This window comes from Poecilia mexicana, unplaced genomic scaffold (assembly GCF_051168715.1).
Source record: "Poecilia mexicana isolate PSO_F unplaced genomic scaffold, ASM5116871v1 scaffold_3, whole genome shotgun sequence".
Classification (NCBI taxonomy): Eukaryota; Metazoa; Chordata; class Actinopteri; order Cyprinodontiformes; family Poeciliidae; genus Poecilia; species Poecilia mexicana.
The window spans coordinates 32,356,856-32,380,250 of record NW_028263372.1 but is presented as its reverse complement, the minus strand read 5'-3'; the positions used below and the strand labels follow the sequence as shown (position 1 = coordinate 32,380,250).

The 23,395-nt window shown below is 39.5% G+C and overlaps 1 protein-coding gene across 2 annotated transcripts in view; it reads right to left on the bottom strand.

Annotated features, from left to right (window-relative positions):
- The window catches only part of kcnq1.1 (potassium voltage-gated channel, KQT-like subfamily, member 1.1), a 55,506-nt gene that overhangs the window by 19,398 nt on the left and 12,713 nt on the right, over positions 1-23,395 (bottom strand). For both annotated transcript variants that reach the window (XM_088004447.1, XM_088004448.1), the window contains exons 3-6: positions 19,326-19,452; positions 18,797-18,875; positions 17,246-17,342; positions 4,441-4,581 (exon numbers count right to left, since the gene is read on the bottom strand). In XM_088004447.1, coding sequence (XP_087860573.1) covers positions 4,441-4,581; positions 17,246-17,342; positions 18,797-18,875; positions 19,326-19,452 — 444 coding nt within the window. The remainder of the gene's footprint in view (positions 1-4,440; positions 4,582-17,245; positions 17,343-18,796; positions 18,876-19,325; positions 19,453-23,395) is intronic.

The following is a 23,395-nucleotide window of genomic DNA, read 5'->3' as shown; positions in this document are numbered from 1 at the left end:
TTTGATGACCAAAACCTTTTGGTTTTGGTCATCAAAACCAAAAGGTTTTGATGACCAAACCCTTCAGTATTTTTTTTTTAAATACTGAAGGGTCAAAACACTGAATGAATGCTCTTAAAATATGCTGTACCTTTTCTCTCTCAATAATCACATTGCTGGCTAGATCAGAAGCACACGTCTAGTTCAAGGTGATAATTATAACACCTGAATATCCTTTCTCCTTAAAATACCTATGTGTTCACTACATCTATGAATTATTTAAATTGATTGTAAGAGGCAATAGACCTGTCCTGTCTTCATTACAATGCTGACCTTCTCCTATTCAATAAAATATTTCATTATTTAGGCATACATGGAGCATTTACACATGTCAAAAAGAGATATTTTGTTTTTGACCACTTCCATAACAATGTCTCTGAATTGAACTGGGTTTATTAGTTGTCTGTCAGCAGTTCTTCCATAGCTGACTAAGGCAGTGTGCTGAATAAATTGCCTCTTGATATTTGGGATCTGTAACACAGTAATCTGCTGGGAAATACCCCCACCCGTCGGCCAGTACGGTAGGTAACGATGGAGACTTTGGTCACAAGCCACTAGAGAGACACTGCAGTCCAGCAGTTTGCATGGGAAATTTCCATGCTGCTTACATCTGGCAACAACCAAATAAAATAATAATGGATAATATTGTAAAATAACTACCAAAAACATAATCATGGCCGACTTAAACATAACGAGGCCAATAAAGTAATAGCTTTCCAATAATGTAAAATGTTTTTTGAACAAGTAACATACTATCATGTCACTACAGGTGCAAGTTATAGCCGCAAAATATAACTTTTATTAAAAAAAAATATATATTTTTTTAGATATTTGTTGAAATTGTCACTATGTCATGACAGTAATCTATGAGACAGATAATCTGTGAAAAGCAAATGTTTAATTGCATTTTAAAATTCACTTTATTCCATTTAAAAGGGCCAAATTATTACATCATGTGCAGTTATTACATTAAAAGTTTTTCTTATGTTAACGGTTACAACACGTACCTCCTCATTAAAATCTCCAGGATAAGAAAAAGTTGGTTTCAGTATAGAATTCTCATAATTGTAAAAGCACAACTTACTTGTTACTTGGTCTGCAGCTATTATGGACACACGCCTGTATTGTAAGAGGAATAAGGAAGCAAGAGTGGAATATGTAACAACTGTGGTGACCTGATTTCAACGGCCTTCCAACCATTACAAAGTTAATTGTCAATTTTGTAAAGGTCTAAATTAGATGGCTTCATGGCTACAGGTTGCTCTTAGACTCTAAACCATTTTTTTCTTTCTGACCATGAAGATATAAACATAAAATATAAAATATTGCATTGATGGTCAAAAGGCAAAAAACAGGAATAGTTTATAGGCCTTAGGCCAAAACTGTCAAGGTCTAGCATGGGTTCTGCATTATTAACACTCCTTTTATGTTGTATGGCTTAGCTTGTTTGTGTAGGTTACAGTTACTTCCTGAAGAACTACAGCATAACTTATTTTTGAGGAAAATACTCAAGACAACTCTTGCTCTTTGTAATAAATTCCCAGTCTTCCTGACCACAAAATTGAACTTTTACCTCGTTGGTTCTCTCTCACATGTTTCTGCTGTAGAAGAACCGAAAACAAAATCACTGTGTGTAAAAACGGATAAAAAAAATCCATCAACCGAAACTTGTATTTATGTAAGAAAGGTTATCGACTCAATTGAACATGTGTGTGCTTTTAAAAGAGTCCCTTAAGTTTTTAGAAAGCTGAAGTTCATCCCATGTTCTCTTCACTATTTGTGTTAGTGCCTGCATTAGCAGCCCACTGGATCTACCCACGAGTTTACACACTCCTACTTCAACAACAAAGCCACAGAGAAAACACAGACTGTGTTTGACCTTTCACAGTTGAAGAAATACAGCTCCATGGTAGTCAAGTGTTCCTTAAAAAGAACAATATTTTAAAAATATGATCATAATCAAAGATCAGAGGTAAATCTATTATTCAACAATATAAGTGAAGCCATTCCCAGCTATAAGGTAAGTAATTCCAACAGATGTAACTGTGACTGTTTTAGTCACAGTTACATGTTTCAGTTCATCAAAAAAAAAACTTCCATATGAGCTACAGAATACATATCCGGTTTTCAAATAATTTCACTCACTAAGGGAAAAGAGCAATCCAAAAACGTCCCTGTTTCTATGTGAAAAAGGAAATGCCCTCTTCTAAATCATGAATTGACTATAATTAATATGAATATACACAATCATAAATGATATATTAACTTTGTTAGCCACGCAGCCACACATTTGGAGTTAATAAATCACAGATGTAGAATCTTTATAATAATGAGAAATAAAAAGATCTCTAAATACCTCATCCTGCTTAGATCAAAAGGAATTCAAGAACAGATGAGAAATATTGTCCTTGACCTCTAACAGTTTGTAAAAGTTACAAAGTTATTTGTAACTTAGTGAATTATAGCAGGAGTTATAATCCACAAATAGAGAAAACGTGAAGTATTGGTGAACATTCCCAGGAGTGGTCAGTTAACTAAAATCAATCTATGACTGAGCCAACAGGTTTCTTTTGACTGGGACTAATATTAAAGCTTCAAAGTCCTGATTTTATTCTGACTGACAATCAATGGAGGCAGCTAAATATTAGGGTAATGGCAAGTAGGCCAACTGGCCAGAAAAGCCTTGAAGCTCATTACCAAACAAATTTCATCAATTAAAACATAAAAACATCTGGCTGATAATTATAGGAAGGGTTCAATTAGGGATGTAACTTTCAGAGTCATGTCATCTTAACAACAAATAATTAATATGTATGTTGTCAAAGCATGGTTTGAAACACTCACAGTGACAGTTAACCTGTTGAAAACTTTCTTTAAAATTATGCCATCTGTTCAACACAGACAAAAAAATTATTTTCCATATAAAATTAGACATTCAGCACTCTTCAATTTGCCTTTAGCAACTAGATAAATCCTAAACTAGTGAGAAAGAGGCAGTAAATGAAATTCATTGAGCAATAAAAAGCAAATTTTAATGGGGAATCGCCAAAAAAAAAAAAAAAAAAAAAAAAAAAAGAATGCCTCTCTGCAGCGAAGTGACATAATCTGTTCGGTACATCTTTAGCAACTTGGCATTTTATTTGCTTGCTCTGCAATGTGAATCGCACAAGTAACCAGCTTGTTTATGCAAAAACAAAATGTTATCCACACTGCAATAAATCATAATTTGGACAGTGGATGCTGTGAAGATGCAGCTTCAATATTTCCTCAAGTGGTTAATGTGTGTCTTTTTAAATGAGATAATAATGCAGATTAATTTTACATTATGGAAGGAGTTATTAGTAAGGAACTACATTATTTTGATGCTGCTTATCTTTATTTAAATCAACCCACTTAGCTATGGGTCATATAGAGAAATGCCTCGATAAAGATTAGCAGCTTCTATGTTTAAACTGTTGTACTTGTTAAAAGGTGTGTTACAAATCAGTGCAGTCCTAATTGCAGCATTTTTCTTTATTTGATCAAACATTGTATAAATTGAAACAAGTTTAAAATGTAGCTCTGTGTGTTCCATTATCTTTTTACACTGAGTGAATATGCACCAAAGATGAGGCTCTGGCTCAGTTGAGTCACGAGACTATTGTAATGATGAGATGGTGTTTTCAAATTGAAGACTCTGTGATTAAGCAGATGATAATCTCCTATGAACAACACCCTGCTGCCGGGTTTAGAACTGGCAGACAAGAAGTGTAACATGGGAGCACAAAAACTCCAACAGATGAGCAGTCACTTAAATAACATTACAAATGTTAAAAATACACTTTGAAAAACAGTGTATTTCTTGTAAAAAGTGACTGGTAAAGGTCTGGTTACTGAAACGTTGTCTTGATCATTTTAAATAGTAATTTGAAAAGCTGCATTTCATATTTGTGTACTCGTAACTGACATGATCATGAAAACTGCCATGATCGTTCAAAAAGATTTATCTTACGACAAAAATGAAAGAGAAACCTTACATCTCACATTGTAGTTGGAAACTTTAGTCCACTCTGCTGAAGTTATTTTTTTTTATGCACATTTCTCTTTTCATTCCATAGTAGGATTTTTTTAATACTACATTGTCTGACTTGGGTGTGAATTTGCTGAGAAATCCACTTCAATTTCTTTTATTATTATTTGTTTTTATCTCCAAAATAATGAACTTCAAATTAGTCAGAAATAACCTGACAACATTTCCTAGATTTATGGACAACAGTAATTCCTTGTTACGTTAGTTGATGATCAAATAATCACATGCATTAACTCAGCTACTTTTCTTCGTATGTACCACAAGGGAGTGATCAAGTTTTGTCATAATTATAGACATATACAAACAGTCATAACCAGTAGAGGTAGTCTTACCACTCCCCACCACAACGCATCTGCATAGTTTCCAAACCCAGTGGAACCTGTGCTATCAGCTGCATCCTTTTCTGCCAGGTAGACAAAGTACGAAGAGAAGATCAGGCTCAGAAACCCAATGTACAGAGTAGTGATCAGCTCCTGAAATACACATGAAGCAAAACAATAGTTATTTCAATCACCAAATATCTTTTTAAGGTAAACTACTCTCTGATAGTTATCACTTCCCATAGGTGTCAGTTTTATTAAGCTTATTTGCTCATGGTCTCTCATATATAAGTGTTATCCAAATGGCATATGGATTTGAATATTCATGTAAACATGGTATGTGAATAAGATTAAAATATCCCATGTAAGTCATTCATCAGGTAAAAAACTGCCCTTTCAAAAGGGCATTTTATTCACTTGCCAACCCTTAAACAACAGTCTAAAAATCAACTTAAATTTTCAGACTGTCATTCTGTCCTGGTGACAGAATGACATCAGGACAGATGTCATTCTGTTGTTATTGAAAATTGTTCTTCAATATTATCTTGGATAACACTAAATAGACAAAACTTCTCCCAACAAGTATGTCCATGCTTTTACAAATGAGGCAAAAGATAAAACTGTTATGTGTTCCTGATTCTCTTTCTTTCTTTGATTTGATCAGGCTGATTTGATCCAGTGCATAACTTGTCCCTATTCCTCGTTACTCTAGTATAATTATGTTTCTTATGCCTAGCTATTCTTTAGTTTTATATTTATTTCCTAGTCCCCTGTGTACTCTCTCTCCCTCTCCTCAGCCTGCCAGCTGCTCTTTCCCCTCACACCTGCAACCTGTTAGCTAATCAGCCCGGGTCTTTTGTTCTAGCAGTCACCCTCACAGTTTTTAAACCCCTCTCTTCCTAACACTCCTTGCTGGTTCCTCCTGTAATACCCTGTTGTTAGTGTTTTTCTTTGATTCTTTTGTTTTTGTTGTGCTCTGACTTCCTGTGCTCCTTTGTAAGTTTTCATCATTTTCTTTCATAATAGAACAGTCACCATGATCCATGCTCGCAGCTCCTGCTCTATTTTAGAGTTCACCAACAAACACATCATGATAAAAACAATGCTTTCAACACAGCTTTATGAAGAAGATTTTTCCATTTGTTGCTTTATTGTCACAAATAAATTATTTGATTTATTAAATTTATTAAAGACCCTACACCAAAAGTTATTGCTCTCTAAAACTCAATACTGTGCTATCCTTGGCATCGAAAACTGCCATCAATGAGCTACTGGCAATGAGTCTCTCACATAGCTGTGTAGAAATCATGGCCCACACTCTTCTTTGCAGAGTTGTAGTCATTCAGCCACATTGGAAAACTTTAGAGTCTGAATGGTCTGTTTACAGTCCAGACTTAAACTAGGTCACTGTAAAACCAAGCACCCAAACATAGTTAGAAATAGCTTTGCAGCTATTATTTCATTGATGTCAATGACTTTGTTTCTTGTCTGTTTCTGGGTTTTGCTCTACAGCCCTGCAGCATGCAAAAAGTGTCAGAAGACAAAACATCGCCTCCTTATCTCCACCTGTTTGCATGCGAGTATAAACCACTACTAGAGAATAAGAAATGTAAAGTTAAATGTTTTATAGAATGCAAACGAGGTTCCTCAGAATGTTCTCATTTTATCAATTCATCAGGGAGGAAAACATCAGTGTGCATGTGTTTGTACTGCCATCATTTCCATCTGTGAACTGGATAACTGAGCCCCCTCACACTCTCCAAAAAAGAAAACTTTCCGCAACTTTAATGTTTGTAGATTTTTGTGTAGAGTCTCTTGGACTAAAATTACTCAGGGCTGATGTCCTGATGTCTTTTCAAGCTGTTGCACTGCAGCTCTAAAAAAACAAACAAAAAAAAACTGTGGAAGGTACCACACACGACCAGTATTGCTTGTTGAGTGGATAAGTATTTACTACCACTGCCTGCAACAGCAGAAAATAGGAACCAAATGAAAAGAGGGAATAGTAGAAACACAATGTCTACCCCTGCAGCTTTGTTCATGCCCTCAATTAGTCAGAAACTTTGAGCAATCCTCTCTCCCCATGTGCTGCATTGAATAAAAAAAACAAAAAAAACAAACTTAAACCATATTATTGTATTCACAATAAACAACTAACTACAATCTGCCCAGGAGGCAAAACTCTCATATATCATTGACGTATAATCACTTACTATGCGATTTAACATCTGTTTAGGAATCATGCTCCCCAGTAGTAATTATTTAGAATGACTTCCTGTTGAGTAAAACTACTCCATCTGCTTTAATGTAACATAATAAACCCAGATAAAATGTTGCTTGTCATAAAAACAAACAAACAACAACAAAAAAAACATGTAAACACTTAATGGATTAACAGATTTCTAACCATTATTCAATGTGTAGTGGCCATTTTCACCTGGGAACCTCTACTGAACATACATTTCCATATGCTAGACACCAAGCTAGACAATTATATTTGCAAACAAAAAAAAAAAAAACATTATAATGTTATTGTCAGTCTAGAAACTTCTACAACATAACCAGCCACACACTGCATTGTGTTTTTTGGGGGTTACATGGGGCTTTGGAATATCATATGATTATGTTACTGTAAAAAGGTAATTTGAAATGAAATGATGAGTAAAATATATATAAAGTGCAATTCTCAGAGACAACACCTTCACAAGACACAGATGGACTGCTGATGCCTTTAATCAGAACTGAGTTTTACAAGGCCTCTCAGAGAGTCACTCTCGTAATCACACTCCTCTATCAGACGCCATTGGTGTTTGTGTGTGAAGACTGAGCCCTATTATGGGTCCAGCTCATATATGTGAGAGTAATTTGGCGCTGAAGCCCTCAAATTTCCTTTTCCACAGCCTTGCAAACACGGGTTGGATAGTGAATAGCTTCTGTCTGCGAAGAACATGTTTTGAATTAAATGTCCATGTTTTGTGTGACCATCAGGTTTCAGCTGTTTTCAAAAAAAGGAGGAAAGATTTGGTAATTAAACAAGATGAAACCTAAAGGGTGCCATGCCTATGTTTTCATTCATCCAGAGATGAATGAAAACATCTCTGGATGCATTTTTTGCAGTTACAGCTGCAAGTCTTTTATGGTTTGTCTTTGTCAGCATTTCATATGTAAAGGCAACATTTTCTGTCCATTCTTCTTCACACAATAGTTCAAGCTTAGGCACATCAATGCTATTTGCAAACAGCAACTTTCAAGATCTGTCACAGACTCTGAGTTAGATTGAGGTTTTGACGTTGACTGGTTAATTCTAACATGCATTGCTCTGAACCATCCATTGTAGCACTGGTGTATGGCTGGGTGTTACAGCTGTCGTCCTGCTGCAGGGTAAGCTTCCATCTTAGGCTCAAGTCTTCTGCAGCTTCTAATAGGTTTTCTTCCTGGACCGTTTTGTATTTAGCTCCATCCATCTTCCCATTAACTTTGGCCAGCTTCCTTGTCCCTGGTGAGTAAAAAGCTTTCCTGTACCATGATGCTTATGTAACCCTTGGCTGTGAGAGTCGAGTCCTCGTTGTTCCCTGGACTCTGCGTTGTGTACTCTTTAAGGTTTTCGTCGGAAGGAAACAAGACTCTGACACACACTGCGGTTTGGGATCGTGGTTGTGACCGTTTATTCGGACCACCTGACAGCGATGCGGCTTCGCCCTTTAGAATGCAGAGCAGAAACTGCTTGTCAACTTTCATTCACGTAGTTATTTTTTTTTTTGATTTACAGATGCAGAATATATATATAAAAAAGAAGAAAAGAAGACAAAATGATACAAAGCTAACAATGATACAAAACTAACTAGCTGAACATTAAAAGTAACATTTTGTTACATTGAGGAGCTGGCGGTCAGTATTGCCTACCTTTAGAATGCAGAGCAGAAACTGGCCGTTGTATTACCAGCGCACACTAACGAATGCCAAGTACGGTGTCCTTCAGAGGACATACTCCACAAAGCTCCACAACACAAAGAGCAAATCCAACACTGACATGCGCCGACACATTTAAGCACTTCCCTACATTCACCCCTTGTTTAATTGATGGCGTCCCAGTCATCAGACTAAATACAAAACAACAACGAATGAACAAATGAATGAATAAATAAATAAATAAATAAATAGGCTGTGTGGTGTGTCAATTGCTGCCATGTGCTCCATTAAGTGGAATTTTCTAAGTGTTTATTGCTTTTTTTTTTTTTTTTTTTTGCTTTAGCTTTCTCCCACAGCTTCCTTCCTCTCTTTATCTTCTGTTGAGTGTCTTCACTTTCCACTACTTCTGACTCACAGGACAATCTGTTTGGGGGGTGCCGATTCCTCTGCATGTTCCTTCTCTGAGCACTGTGTCCAGGGGCTGAAATGATGCCCCCATCTGTAGCATGTTCTGTCCATCCTTTAGATTTTCTATTTGGCATGTTCACTCCTTCCATTTCAGGCTGCTCAACCTGTTTATTTGTTGTCTCGCTTGCAACTTCCTCCACATTTTCCTCCAACTTTTCGGGCTCTGCATCCTCCATCCCCTGCATAGTCACTCCAGAGGCTGGTCCTGTCATAGCCTCTGTGTTCTCCATGATCTCCTCTGCTGTGCCTGCCTCTTCCTGGTCTATTGGGAGGAACATACATTGTGTCAACAGGTTTTGGTGGACCACTCTTTCAGTATCGCCGTTTTCTGGTTGCACCACATACACAGGTATATTGGGTTGCTTTTTCACCACAATGTAAGGTTGCGACTCCCACTTGTCCCCTAGTTTTTGGCGTCCCTCAACATGGCAGACTTTGACTAGGACTCTGTCCCCTTGGTTGAAAATCTGACCTTTTGCCTTCTGGTCATAGTACTTTTTCTGTTGACTTTTGGCTTGGTGGGAGGTCTGGTTTGCTTGGGCGTATGCCTGTGACAGACAGTCATGAAGTCTCTGCACATATGCACTGTATTCTCCTGGTTCATTAGCAGTCTGGAGCCCAAAGATGATGTCAACTGGGAGTCTTGGATGTCTGCCAAACATCAAAAAGTATGGCGTATACCCGGTAGAGTCATGCCGTGAACAGTTATATGCATGTGTCACTGCATCTAAGTGCTCGTGCCACCGGGGTTTCAGATGTGGCTCTAATGTTCCTAGCATATTCATGAGCGTGCGGTTGAACCGCTCAGTGATGCCATTGCCCTGTGGGTGGTAGGGGGTTGTATGGGTTTTAGTGATGCCCATACATTTGCATAGCTCCTTCACTACAGCACTTTCGAAGTTGCGCCCCTGGTCAGTGTGCAACTTAGCAGGAAGCCCAAACCGGCAGAAAAAGTTTCTCCACAGCACTCTGGCTACAGTGTTGGCCTTTTGATCTTTAGTGGGATATGCCTGTGCGTAGCGTGAGAAATGATCCGTGACCACAAGGACATTCTCCATTCCACCTTTTGACTTCTCCAAAGTTAAAAAGTCTACGCACACTAGTTCCATGGGGGCATTACTGTGAACACTGACCAATGGAGCCTTGACTCCCGAAGTTGGTGTTTTCCTGAGGCAGCATCTCTCACACTGCTCACACCAGTTCTTAATTTCTTGGAACATTTGAGGCCAATGAAATCTCTCTCTTAACAGCTGAACTGTTCTCTCAAAGCCCAAGTGTCCGGAGTCATTGTGAAGAGCCTTCATAACTCCCTCACGCAGCTTCTCTGGTAGCACTAGCTGTTCCACCACTCCTCTTTGATGATCACGGCTGCGACGGTACATAATACCATCTCTGATCACTAGCCTCTTCCACTCTTTCAGGAGAAGACAGACCTGTCGGCCACCACTGTCCCTCTCACTGCGACTGGGTTTCACATTCCGACTTTTATAATGCCAGACAGGTCCAATAACAGGATCCTCTTTTTGTCCTGCGCGGATCTCTTGCTTTGTCATGGCGGGAAGTGACTCCATTCCCATGTCTCTGTATGGCTCACTAGATCCTGGTGATTCTGAGTCCAAGTTTGCTGATACCACTGTGTTCTGGTTTGAGGAGTTGTCTGGGTCTTGTATGGACTGATCTGTACCCTGTTCGGGCTTTTTGGTGCTCACCCGCAGAGGACATGAGTGCAGAGTCTCTGTGACCTCCTGATTGGACATACGGGAGAGGGCGTCGGCGTTCGCATTGCTTTGTCCTCTCCGGTACTGGACATCAAAGTCAAAAGCAGCCAAACGGGAGACCCACCGCTGCCCTGTGGCATCCAACTTTGCAGAGCTCATGATGTACTTGAGGGGGTTATTGTCTGTCTGGACAGAGAACTTGCGCCCATAGAGATGGTCATAGAATTTGTCTGTTACCGCCCACTTCAGGGCAAGGAACTCTAGCTTGTGGGCGGGATACCTTGCCTCTGCTGGACTCAACCCTCGGCTGGCGAAGGCTATGACTCTCTCTATGCCATCTTGAACCTGGACCAAGACAGCGCCTAGTCCTTCCCCTGATGCATCTGTCTGAAGCAGAAACGGTAGGTTGTAGTCCGGGTAACCCAACACTGGCGCAGTCGTAAGTCTGTGCTTTAAGGCCAGGAATGCCTCCTCACATTCCTCTGTCCATAAGAATGGTGGGTCAGAAGCCAGGCCTTTTTTCCCCCTTCTTTTCTTCATCCTCGGATCACCACCTGTGAGCCTATATAAGGGAGCTGCTAGGACAGAGTACCCACTGACATACCGCCTGTAGTAGCCAGCAAACCCCAGAAATTGCAGCACCTCCCTGCGGTTTGTTGGTCTGGTCCAGTCTTTCACTCTGCGAATCTTCTCTGGGTCAGTCCGGATTCCCTCAGCAGATACCAGATGACCTAGGTAGTGCACTTCTTTTCTCATCAGCTGGCACTTAGAGGGTTTAAGTTTTAGACCGTGTTCCCGGAGCCGATCAAACACCAACTGCAGTCTGTTTAGATGCTCATCAAAGGTTTTAGAAAAGATGATAAGGTCATCCAGATATATTAGAAGATGGGTGAAGTTCAGGTCTCCAAAACAGCAAGTCATGAGCCTCTGGAAGGTTGATGGAGCATTCTGCAACCCAAAAGGCATTCGGTTGGCCTCATACAGACCCATTGGTGTACTGAATGCTGTTTTGTGTTTGTCCTGCTCTGCCACCTCCACCTGCCAATAGCCTGAAGTGAGGTCAAGCGTAGAGAAAAACTTGGCCTGACCCAATGCTTCCAGAGCCTCTTCTATTCTTGGTAGGGGAAAAGCATCTCTTGTGCTGCAGGAGTTCAGTTTACGGTAATCAATACACAACCGTAGTGAGCCGTCTTTCTTTGTGACCACCACTACGGGTGAAGCATAAGGACTCCTACTGGGCCTTATTACACCTGCCACCTCCATCTCGATTAACATCTTCCTGACATCTTGCCACTGTGATGGGGGAATCTTGCGGTAGGGGAGCCTGAATGGCTTAGAGTCTACTAGTGGAATTTCATGTTGCACCGTCTTTGTGTGACCATAATCTAGAGGATGTTGGGAGAATACATCAACATTCCTCTCTACCAGCTTTTGAAGAGTGGAGCGCTGGTCCTCGTTCTCGACCGCAGATTTACTTAGGTCAACACAACAACTCGATATTACCTGTGTCAGACTCAGACATGTGTCTTTGGACCTGCGTTCATGGCTTTGGCCCTGCTTTTTGTCTGAGAAATCCACAACACCATCCACTAGGGACACATTTGCTAGGTGTGTGTTTGGCTTGATAGTGACTGGATGTTGAGACAGGTTCATCACTCTGACAGGGGTGCATCCTCTTTTCACATTAGCAAGGACCTTGGCAACCAGAAGGTCTTGAGGAAGCTTCAGGGAGTGGTGGCTCTCAATCAGTGCTGTATAGGTTCTTCTCTTCGGGCCGGCAGTCACCTTGCACATTAGATCCATTTCTTTTCCCCCAGGAATATGTATTTTGTGGCCTGTATACACAGCTGGACCCACTCTGTCCTCCACATTATACTGTTCTGCGTCACTCACCTCCAGGAGAGAAGTGTACCATTCTGGGTGACTCTCTCTGACATGCTGGAGAAATTGTTGGCCATATGTTGCTTGGAGATGGGTTCTGGAGGCGCGGAGAATATTAGTTCCTATCAGCAGAGGGACAGACAGGCGATATTCTGAATCCTCAACCACAAAAGCTGGCACATTCTTAAACTCTTTTTCCAACACTTTCAAGTTAATGCGTAGAACACCATGGTGGGTTACACTCTGACCGGCTGCACCTTCTATAGGTATCAGAGAGGGCTGTAACTTCTGTTTTTGAAGGATGGGGTGGCTGCACCAGTAGCTGCGGGTAATAGTGGTTACCTGAGAGCCAGAGTCAATGAGTGCTCTGGACTTCATTCCACTGATTTCCACCTCACCTTCGTTTCTAGGGCCCACTAATGGAGTACTCTCTCCTCCATCAGTCATCTTTATGTCTTGTGGCTGGGGGTCTGACTGCTTGCCCATGGTTGCCCCGTTGACCACAGGCTCTACCCGTTTAAAGGCTGAGCTGGGTGGGGGTTGTTCCCATTCACTTGACTGGGGTCTGGTAACACTGCTCTGCAGACTCTGGCTATGTGCCCTTGTTTACCGCATCTGTGGCATGTCACAGTTGAGGTTTGAGTTCGGATTGGAGGCCCTATGGGTGCCTGGACTTGTGGTGTTGGGACAGGCAATGGAGCAGCAACTCTTGATTCAAGGTTGGTCAATTTGGTCATTTGCTCTGCTTGGCAAAGAGCTAACTTTTTAACCAGTTCTGTGAGCTCTGACAACTCTGATGCATGGGTGGTCTTCTCCACATACACAGATGGGCTGCTGCCTGATGCAGTCTGGATCTGGGTGTGAGCCCGCTTTGATTTGTGGAATGACTGGAACTTTTTAGTTTCTTTGGTCATGTCTCTGAGCTCAGCCTGCAGTTCTCTGAAGCTTAAGAGCCTGGGCTTAAGTGGAGCGATTCTCATGTACACCTCCTCATCATTAAGACCCCTTAAAAACTGCCGAGTGAGTTTGTAGTCCCGGTCTGGGAATGGCTTGCCTCCTCTTTGGCTGTCCTCTACCGCTCTCAGATTAGCTTCCAGCGATATAGCATATGAGCAGGCAGACTCCCCTGGTCTTTGGCTCCGCTCGTAGAAGTCAGCCAGTGGATCTAGGGAGCTCTGTGTGTCCCCATACTCAGCCCTCAGTTCTTCAAAAGCCCTCTCAGGGGTTTGGTCATATAGAGGTAGGTTCAGGACCAATTTCCTGGCCTCGCCACTCAGGTGACGCACCACAGTGGAAAACCGCAGGTGTGGTGGGAGCTCAATAGCTTCCAGGAGATATTGCATGTCCCGAATCCAATCCTCCACCAGCATCCTACTGTCAGCATTACCGGTGAACACAGGAACACTTTTCACCTGGTGGGTCTGCAGGAATCCGCCGTATGCAGCCCGGCTGTGTCCATAGAATGGATCTGTATGGTTGTGAGCTGCGTGATTCATAAACTGAGGGTTGGGCTTATTTGGAGGAACACCCCAGGGACCACTGGCCAATGAATACAGTGGAGCTTGGGGCACAGTGGGAGAGCCAGCATAACTAGGGGGGTGCTGGCTCACTGGCTGATAAAGCTCTGCTGGCTGTGGATAGATGGTTGGAGCAGTAGGCTGCTGCATAATTTGGCTCCCTGTCATAGTCTGAGGTGGTAGTGAAACTGCAGACATATGCATGCCAGTCCAAGGTGTAGAAGTATACTGATCCATATAGGGAGTCAGAATTGGGGTTGCGGGGGTGTGCTGTGTGTGCACTTCTCCATCATGGCGGTGGGGAGCTGGGGTGTACTGTTGCTGCTGATCATGAAACCCTGTGGGTTGGTTGGATGACTTTGGCCTCACTTCTGGTGGTTGGTTGCTGGCATCAGCTGTTGCTCCCCCTCCAGGTAGGTAGGTGTGTGGCACCCCCGAGGAGTCGGACCTGTGGCTCAGTACTGGTTCAGAGGTAAGTAGGTGGCCAGATGTTGCTGCAGAGGGCATTTGCCTCATTGGGGTAACTGAATAGTTATTCATTATTTTCACAAATCTATTTCTCTAAGGTAGACAGCCAAATAAAATAAAATGTATGTTTGTATGTGTAACTCTCCCTTTTTTTTATGTTTAATTGTAAATGAAAAAATAATAAATAAATAAATAAATAAATAAATTGTTTGGCACAGTTATGTTAAATCACTCCCAAAATTCCAGTTAAACTTATATAAATTATTAAAATAGAATAACAATAAATATTACAAACAAAATGAAATTATCTATATTTGTTGCTATGAAGAATCAAAGGTAAATAAATAACAGTTATCTTCACACACTCCCAAAATTCTGATTACATACACAAAAGAAGGATATAATCACAATATAATAAATATTTCAAACAAAATGTAGTTCACGAACCCTTTTTTTTTTTTTTTTTTTTTACAAAAAAAAAAGTGACACTAAAATAAGTTGCAGCTTTAGCTTCACACGTTAACTCTATTGCAAACTACCAGGACGAAACCGTTGAGTAACGGGGCTGCTGGCGTTGTTGCCTCGGTGATCTTGAAGCACCACGATCCGGGTCACGGCACCAAAGATGTAACCCTTGGCTGTGAGAGTCGAGTCCTCGTTGTTCCCTGGACTCTGCGTTGTGTACTCTTTAAGGTTTTCGTCGGAAGGAAACAAGACTCTGACACACACTGCGGTTTGGGATCGTGGTTGTGACCGTTTATTCGGACCACCTGACAGCGATGCGGCTTCGCCCTTTAGAATGCAGAGCAGAAACTGCTTGTCAACTTTCATTCACGTAGTTATTTTTTTTTTTGATTTACAGATGCAGAATATATATATAAAAAAGAAGAAAAGAAGACAAAATGATACAAAGCTAACAATGATACAAAACTAACTAGCTGAACATTAAAAGTAACATTTTGTTACATTGAGGAGCTGGCGGTCAGTATTGCCTACCTTTAGAATGCAGAGCAGAAACTGGCCGTTGTATTACCAGCGCACACTAACGAATGCCAAGTACGGTGTCCTTCAGAGGACATACTCCACAAAGCTCCACAACACAAAGAGCAAATCCAACACTGACATGCGCCGACACATTTAAGCACTTCCCTACACTTACATTACCATGTTTTAGCATAGTGATGTCATGTTCAGACTACAGTGGATCCCGCTAAGTTATCATGGACCTTGGCTGTTTCTTTGATTAATGTGCTTCTTGCCATGTATGTCACTTAGGTAACAAACATACTTGATGACAATGTCTTGGTAGCCTTGCCACTGAGATATACTATTTACATTTTTAATATGATGGATTCAGCAGTGCTCACGATGTGTTCAAAACTTGAAATATTGTTTGATAATGTAAAACTGCTTTAAACTTCACTCCATCTTTTTCTGATTTGTCTGGTGTGTTCTTCATCTTTATGAACATGTTTTTTTGCATTAGCTCAGTTTTTCCCAACCAAAACGCTCATCTGTATAAACACACCTTCTGCACTCTTCCCCCCATTTGCCTTGAACCAGCCACCAGCAAGTCTCAGGAGGAGAAAGGCTGTCATTCTCCAATTGTCACACTGGTCAATTTAAGGATGCTTATTTGTTCCCCAAAAAATGATAAAATGGAAAAGTGGACGTTATGCTGCTAGCACTTAGCAACAACTCATAGGTGGAAGTGAGAACACTGCCCAACACAAATAATGATCCAGCAGGAACACAGTGTGCTAAATAGTAAAACATGATTTAACGAAGCTTCGAGGCAGATAAATGTTCCTTGAGGAATTTTAATAATCAAGGTACTCAAATCATTCGAGGAAACGTTGCAGCCCTACTACGCATGAATGGAGAATCATGCAAATCCCAAATAAACCCCAGGCTGGCCTTCATAGGCAGATCTTCATCGTCATCTTCATAAGTCTTACACAGTGTCACAGAGTCATCCTTGTAACAATTTTTGAAGGATGATTATTTTGAACATAACTTGAATAACATGAGTATAAATAAGATTAATACACGGTGTGCTTCTGCTTTATCTTACATTGGCTTTTTATGCATTTATGCTGTTTTAATAAGTAACTTTTAACAACCTATAAAAAGGCACCTGATGTAGTTATTACTCAAGATTAATAGAAAAGTACAACAATGTACTTATTATATCACCATCTGGCACTGTTAATTTTAAAAGGATGGGTGAACATCTTGTGAACATTTTGTTTTATGTTTAGACATTTTTACAGAGCTGTCAACATCACCGATCTCTGTTTGGAAAAGGTCTCTGATATTTTCCCTGCACCCATATTAACTGTCTTCATATCTAAACTCAGCAGCTGTCGATAATCCTCAGCAGCTATAAGTGATGTAGCCATCATGAAGGCAAGGAAGAACAGCAGGTGGCCCTGAATGAGTAAAACTCCTGACACCCTGCTCATCACTCATCACTTTCATATGGACATTAAAGGCAGCTACCATGGCCACTGGGGATAATCACAGCCACCTCTGTGTCTCGGTTAAATGACACCCTGGAGAAAGACATAATCCTTTCCAGCTAATGTGTCTATAAAATTAAAAAACCCAACCATGTTCATAATTGAGCTTTTTCTTGTACTTCTCTGCTCTGAATACTATTTTTGACCGTATGATGTATATTCATGTGAAGACCATCCATTTCATTGCATAGTGAGAAAAATAATACATGATGTGGAGAGGCTATTACTCCCCAGATGGAGAGTCCCCAGCTTATTTATAATAGTCTGAAACCCCAGTGACAGGAATGACTGTGGACTTGAAATATACAACACATTTAGAGTTGTGATTTTGTACCTGCCGATGGATGAAGACAACTGAGCCCAGGAGACGCCAGGTTCCTCCCTGCCTGTCAACATGCAGCATTCGCAGGATCTGCAGGAAGCGAATCCCTCTGGAAAAATGCAACACTTTTTACCTGCTGACAATATATGTTTGCCAAATGCAAGTAGACATCCCAGTGCAGACAATAGAATGGAAGCAATAATAAATGTTACATAAATTAAGCTTCTAATGAAATGCACCAAATGACTTTAAGGTTGGGGTCATGTGGAGGACAGCTGTCACTCTAACCTGGGGCTCTACATTGCCTTGCAAAGCTTCTCCTACATCATAATCTTGCCCACAGTTTGACAAGTTACAGCCACAAACTTTTCAGTAATTATGTAGGATTTTATGTTGTAGACCAATGTAAAGAAGAGCCAAACTGTAAAGTAAAAGGAAAGTTTTACTTGATATGTTACAAGTAAAAATCTGAAAACTGTGGTGTATTTATGTCCGGTTAACAGACAGGTCAGAGGTAACATCAGAGATAACATTCTGAAGACTTGTAAAGAATGTTTTGGTTTTAAAACAATACCCCAGACTTCAAAGATCTTACAGAGCTGTGACAAAAAGATATGGCACAATTTCAAACCAAGTTGTTAGTTATAGATTTTAACTGAAAGGCCAGACAAAAAGACCAGCAGTCGAAAAGCCAATAAGAACAGTGGATAAAGATCCACATGTCCATAGTTCAGGTGGAAGAATCTATTGACAGTACAAAAATTGGTCATGGATGCCACAAATCGGATTTTAATTTAAGAGTGGCAAGAAGAAAATAGTTTTTGAAAGAAAACCGATAGAACTCCTCTTTGCAGCTTGAAATACCAAATAGAGGAAGAAGCATAGTCAGGATGCAGAAAACCAAGCACAGGGTACTCTGCTCAGATGAGGCCTTCATGTGACATGTAGACAGCAGATTCATCTGCTGTCTACATTGCCCCTAACACACCATCCCTACAAAAAAACATGGTAGTGGCAGCATCATCCAGTGAGTAATCTCTTCTTCAGAATAAACAAAGAAACTGATCAGATTGGAAGGTGGATCAAGCGAAATACAGCAGTGGCAAGTTTTGAAAATGCATGTTTTACTGACACTCATCTGGAATGGGTTTGTGAAAATACTTCAACCTCTTGATATGCAAATCCGACTGGGACATGAATGTTAGATTATCTTCAAAGTATTGGGGAGCTGCATTCCAGACTGCTCAGATTTCTATTTGCTTGTTCTTTTTCATTCACTTCACAAATATGTTACTTTGTGTTGATCCGTTGCACAAAATTCCTTTGAAATACTTCCCATTATGTGGATGTAATCTGGAAAACCTGAAAGTTTGGGGGAAATTAATACTTTTGCAAGGCACATAATAGGACTAAACTATTTACAAGTATAATTTACAAGATACATTTATACCTTGTTAATTTATACCAAGGTAGAAGAGAGCTTAGGGTCCTGGCTGTCACTCTAAACTGGTACTCTAAAGACTTTGTATTTCATTTTCTACCTAAACACATAGAATTACTTACCTTACAGCAGAGGTGGCGAAAACCTGGCCTTTCGAACCCACTGACAACACAACTATTGAAGCGACAACCACTATCAGATCTGTGATAATGAAGCACATGAATCTCCGTTTAAATTTGGCATAGTTAGGGACATGAACATATTGGAGTTGTTCATCAATAAGACAATAGGGGTTTATCTTAGGATAGAAACAGATTAGAAAAAGAAAACATTTGGCTTTTTTAAAAAATTCAAAGTAATTATATTAATCAGGTAAAATGCGAAGGTGTGGGTAATAATAATATTCACACTGGCACATTTAAGAATAAGCACCTGGAGGCACAAATCTCAACAATAGAATCTAAACGCAAGAAAATATTGCAGTGACAGTTTTAATTTCATGCCGAATTTGTCTTAACTATCTCATTTTAGGAAGAGGCTCGGGCTACATTGCCAGTTATTGTTTAAAAATTGCAAGAGTGGGTGAGGAGTGACATGTCTGCTTGTGTGCATGGGTAGAGATATACAAGTGTATGGGGATTGTGTTTTCACCTATAATAGATATTGGCTTCCTGGCAAAGCGCAGTCGGCCCCAGATGCCAACATATTTACTGCGGCAGCCTGCGGACCAAACGCGGACGAAATATTCCACACCGAAGAACACCACAAGGACGATCTCCTGTTAGACAAATGAGGCAGAGGGACAGAAGGACAGAAAAACAAACATCAGATGTTGTTGCAGGTTACTTGGTGCAACAGCACCTGAACAGCTGTTCAGGTTTGTGCCTCCTTTGCTTTAAAACAAATATGGTTAAATTATAAATGTGAGCACTCTGCAAAGCTTTTCACACTGTCTTAATCTTGTCAACACAATTAATTAAGGATTATTGATTCTCCCTCAGAAGAGACGCCATTCGTTAGTGTTTCATTCGTGTCACCTCATTGATGAGTTCTCTGACTCGGCTGCAGTGCACTTGTGCCTGATTAATATGTGACTAAGACATGCTTGTTCAAAGAATTTGTCTGTATTGTGTTGTTTTTAAAGAAGGGTTCTTCAGATTGTTTTTCATCTGATTTTTCTATCAGGATTCCTCTTGGAGAAAATTATTATCGTTGAAAGTTGTGATTTCCCGATGTAAACAGAGGCATAGATTTTATAAAAGATTGATGGAGCAACAGAATATGACCTAATTATTGAGTGTACCTCAGTAGATAAGCAATTTGTTTATGTTTAACTGGCACCAAATTATAGAATTGTCTTTTGATTCATCTCCTGTCTATATGTAGCTAATTCTGATTTACTGGTGCATGATATCTAGTGGCTGCTTGGTCATTTTTAAAGGTGACATCTGTGGTTGGGTATCATGGAAAAAGGCTTAGACTGCATTTATACAGCACTAAGAGGATAAGAGGAAAAAGAGGATATATATAGTTATATATAAAAATTAGGAAAAAAATATAATATTCACAATCTAGTTCAATTCTCGATCAACTTATAACTGAACTAGATTCGTTTAGTTCTAACACTTAATAACAAGGAATCTAAATGTTAAACTTTATATAATATCTTAACCTTGGCCATAGTTGATCAAGAGCTTTTTATTGCACAGGGGACAAAATAATATTTGTAGTAATTGGACCTTCAAGGAAAGGAGAACACATTCACATTCTAAAGCAAGATGGCTCTCTGTTGGAGAGGCGGTTTTAATTTTTTTTTTTTACAATCTATTTTGTGAATTTTAGAAGCTGAATTTGCTCAAAATGAAATATTCTGAATTGAAACTGGCAACATTATGTAAACAACAATGCTTCTGACTGGCAAAAAGAGGAAAAATAAGCTATGTGAACCAAAACTCTTTGACTCGAACTAAAATTATAATCAATGAAGCAGAAATCTTGCATGTTCTAAAGCTGCCATTTAAGCCCTTTATTTTTTCTCATTTTTTTCTGCACAGCAGGTCGCTACTTGCATGGACAGTCTCAATTCTGATTGTTTTAGTAGCTAACAATAAAATCTGAAATAATAAAATGAGAATGTAATACAAAGCTTCAAAAGCTTTGTATTACATTAGAATCTTTGTGATTCAAGTTTTTGTGCATCATTTAACAAAACAGATTCCAAAGTGTTCATTATGAACACTCATGGTGAGCATTTTATCACTGATACAAAAGTAGTTTGAACACTTTTATACACAGAACAAACATAGCATAATGACCACCTGCCAAGTAGTTTGGAGATCCTGATATTTTTGGGAAACAGACCTCATCAAAGCATGAACTCCACTTTGGTATCCAATACCACGATGTTAGCAGCAGATAACATCATGGTATCTGCTGTTAACATCGTGTAAATTGTTATATTGGGTTGAGATCTGAGAAATTGTGAGATCACACTCAGACTTCAAACTTAAAGTTACGTTCCTCGAACCAATTTCTTGATTTTTGCTATACGTTAGAGAGCATTAGTCTGCTCAAAAAAATCCATGACAATTTATTTCAGTGTGAAGACCCGGACAGGTCCTTAGCTATGCAGAAGCATATATGCAAATATTGTGATGCCCTTATATGATTAACTTATTCGGTGATTTAAGCTGCAGAAGCTAACGTGCTGGACCAGATCACATGGGCCAGCTTTCTCTCCCCATGTGCCTCAGCAGAGAACTTTGACTTTGTCAGCTACATTTGATACTGTTGAGCTACATTTGATACTGGACACTACAGACTGGGAACATCTCACAAGATTTACAGTTCTCTGGTTGGTCCTCATTGGTCTAAGCAACGCTATGATATGTTAGTACCTAGGCCTGACCACACATTACTCTTGGACTTACGGTAGAACATATAGTTCTTTTTTCTTCTCTAGGCAAATGATTGACAAAATGTTCTAAACATTCAGGTGGATAATTTATCTGAGAAATTAAGATTGCAGTGGCTTTCTGTTGTAAAATCTTACTAACTGCATATTTCAAGTCCTTCCCAGATGACTTTATTGGATAGAAGTAACTTTCTAATCGCTGGTCTCTCAAAACTATTGTCCAATAGTCTTCACCTTGCTGATGCACACAACTCCACCTGCTGCCAGTGCTGAGCAAGCTCTGCATTGGTGGAAACATGATTCATTAGTGCCCTCCTCAGGTGGAAAGTAATTATTCTTTTTGATGGACACTGAAAATCTTAAGCCCTTTCCATAATGCAATTTAACATCTGATGTTGAACATTTTGATATTTCTGGCAACTATTTCTTTCAAGGAAATATTCTTTGCAACATTCCTGTCATATATTAGAACAATTTGGTGCAAAACGGCAAGGATTCGTTTTTTTTTTGTAAGCATAGCTAAAATAAAAGGATGATTGAAAATGACAAAACCCTGCATATGTTTCCTTTATAGCAATTAGTCTACTAATTAGATTGGAAGGGTTTTTCAGTAATGGAAAAATACAGACAGTCTGTCTTTATTTTTTTAAATTTTGCATAGCATGAACATTCTATACAGTCTAAAAACTGACTAATTCCACCTGTTCATTTTTTTAATTCATGGTGATTGAATACATTCAACACAACGGACTTCAGCTATTTTATTTTCACCCAAGTTTAATGCCACCTTGCAATAAAGAAGGACCACTAGATGAGTCCAGTGAGTAGAAACTAATGATCTTTTGTAAAATGCAGTTTCATCCAGCTACGTCTTAATATTTGACAGCCGTAAGGAAAAAGAACTGAGAGAAAGTCAATAGCCGCTTCAATTTCTTTTTTTATGATGACACCATGTACGGAGTGAGTGATGGGAGAACACTAAAGGGTTCTGACAAATGATGTTTCCATGTTGAACTGCACATTTTTTCAGCAGTGTTCTTAGTAGTGCTTTCTTTATCAGAGTCAATGAATATAAAATAGCACCGTTTGAAAAGAAAATTGGATGAATAATATGTTTAATTGTACTCCCGGAAGCTAATGTTCAGCCAACTGCTTCATTTCCTAATTTAATCACTGGTGGTTTTTACTTTGCAGTTGAAAAATAAGCTGCCTTCCCAAAAAAAAAAAAAAAAAAAAAAAAAAAAGAAGCAACACACCAACAGTGAGGGATGAAAAAATATGCAGAAACCATTTCCACTCACTTAAATCTGTAAGATATCAAAGAAAGCCAACGTGTGATCACAAATGGCCAAATTAGTCAAACCAACAGAGACTTTATAGCAATATCTTCATCTGTATTTTATTAGGTCTTTTTTTATAACTTAACACAGAAGGCACAGAAGGAAAATGTTCTGCAAGATGTGTGTGATGAGTTATATAGAGGGATACCTTTGAACTTACAACAGAAGAAAGAAAAAGGCCAAACATTTTCTTTTGCTTTCTTTGCAAGTTATAACTTAAAAGCAGCAGCTGTTTTTGAAAAAAGGTTAGCAACTCAAAAATCTAAAACCCTTTATTAAATTAGTGAGGAGATTTTAGATATAAAACAAAACACCTTTTAATCATAAATGAAAGTCAAATTGTATATTTTAATAATGTAAGTTACTTCAGATTGTTTTGAGGTTTATTTTAGCCTTGCTGTGTATTTTACATCCTAATAGTGACAATAGAAGCCTATATCATTAACTCTGTGTCTTATTTTATGGCA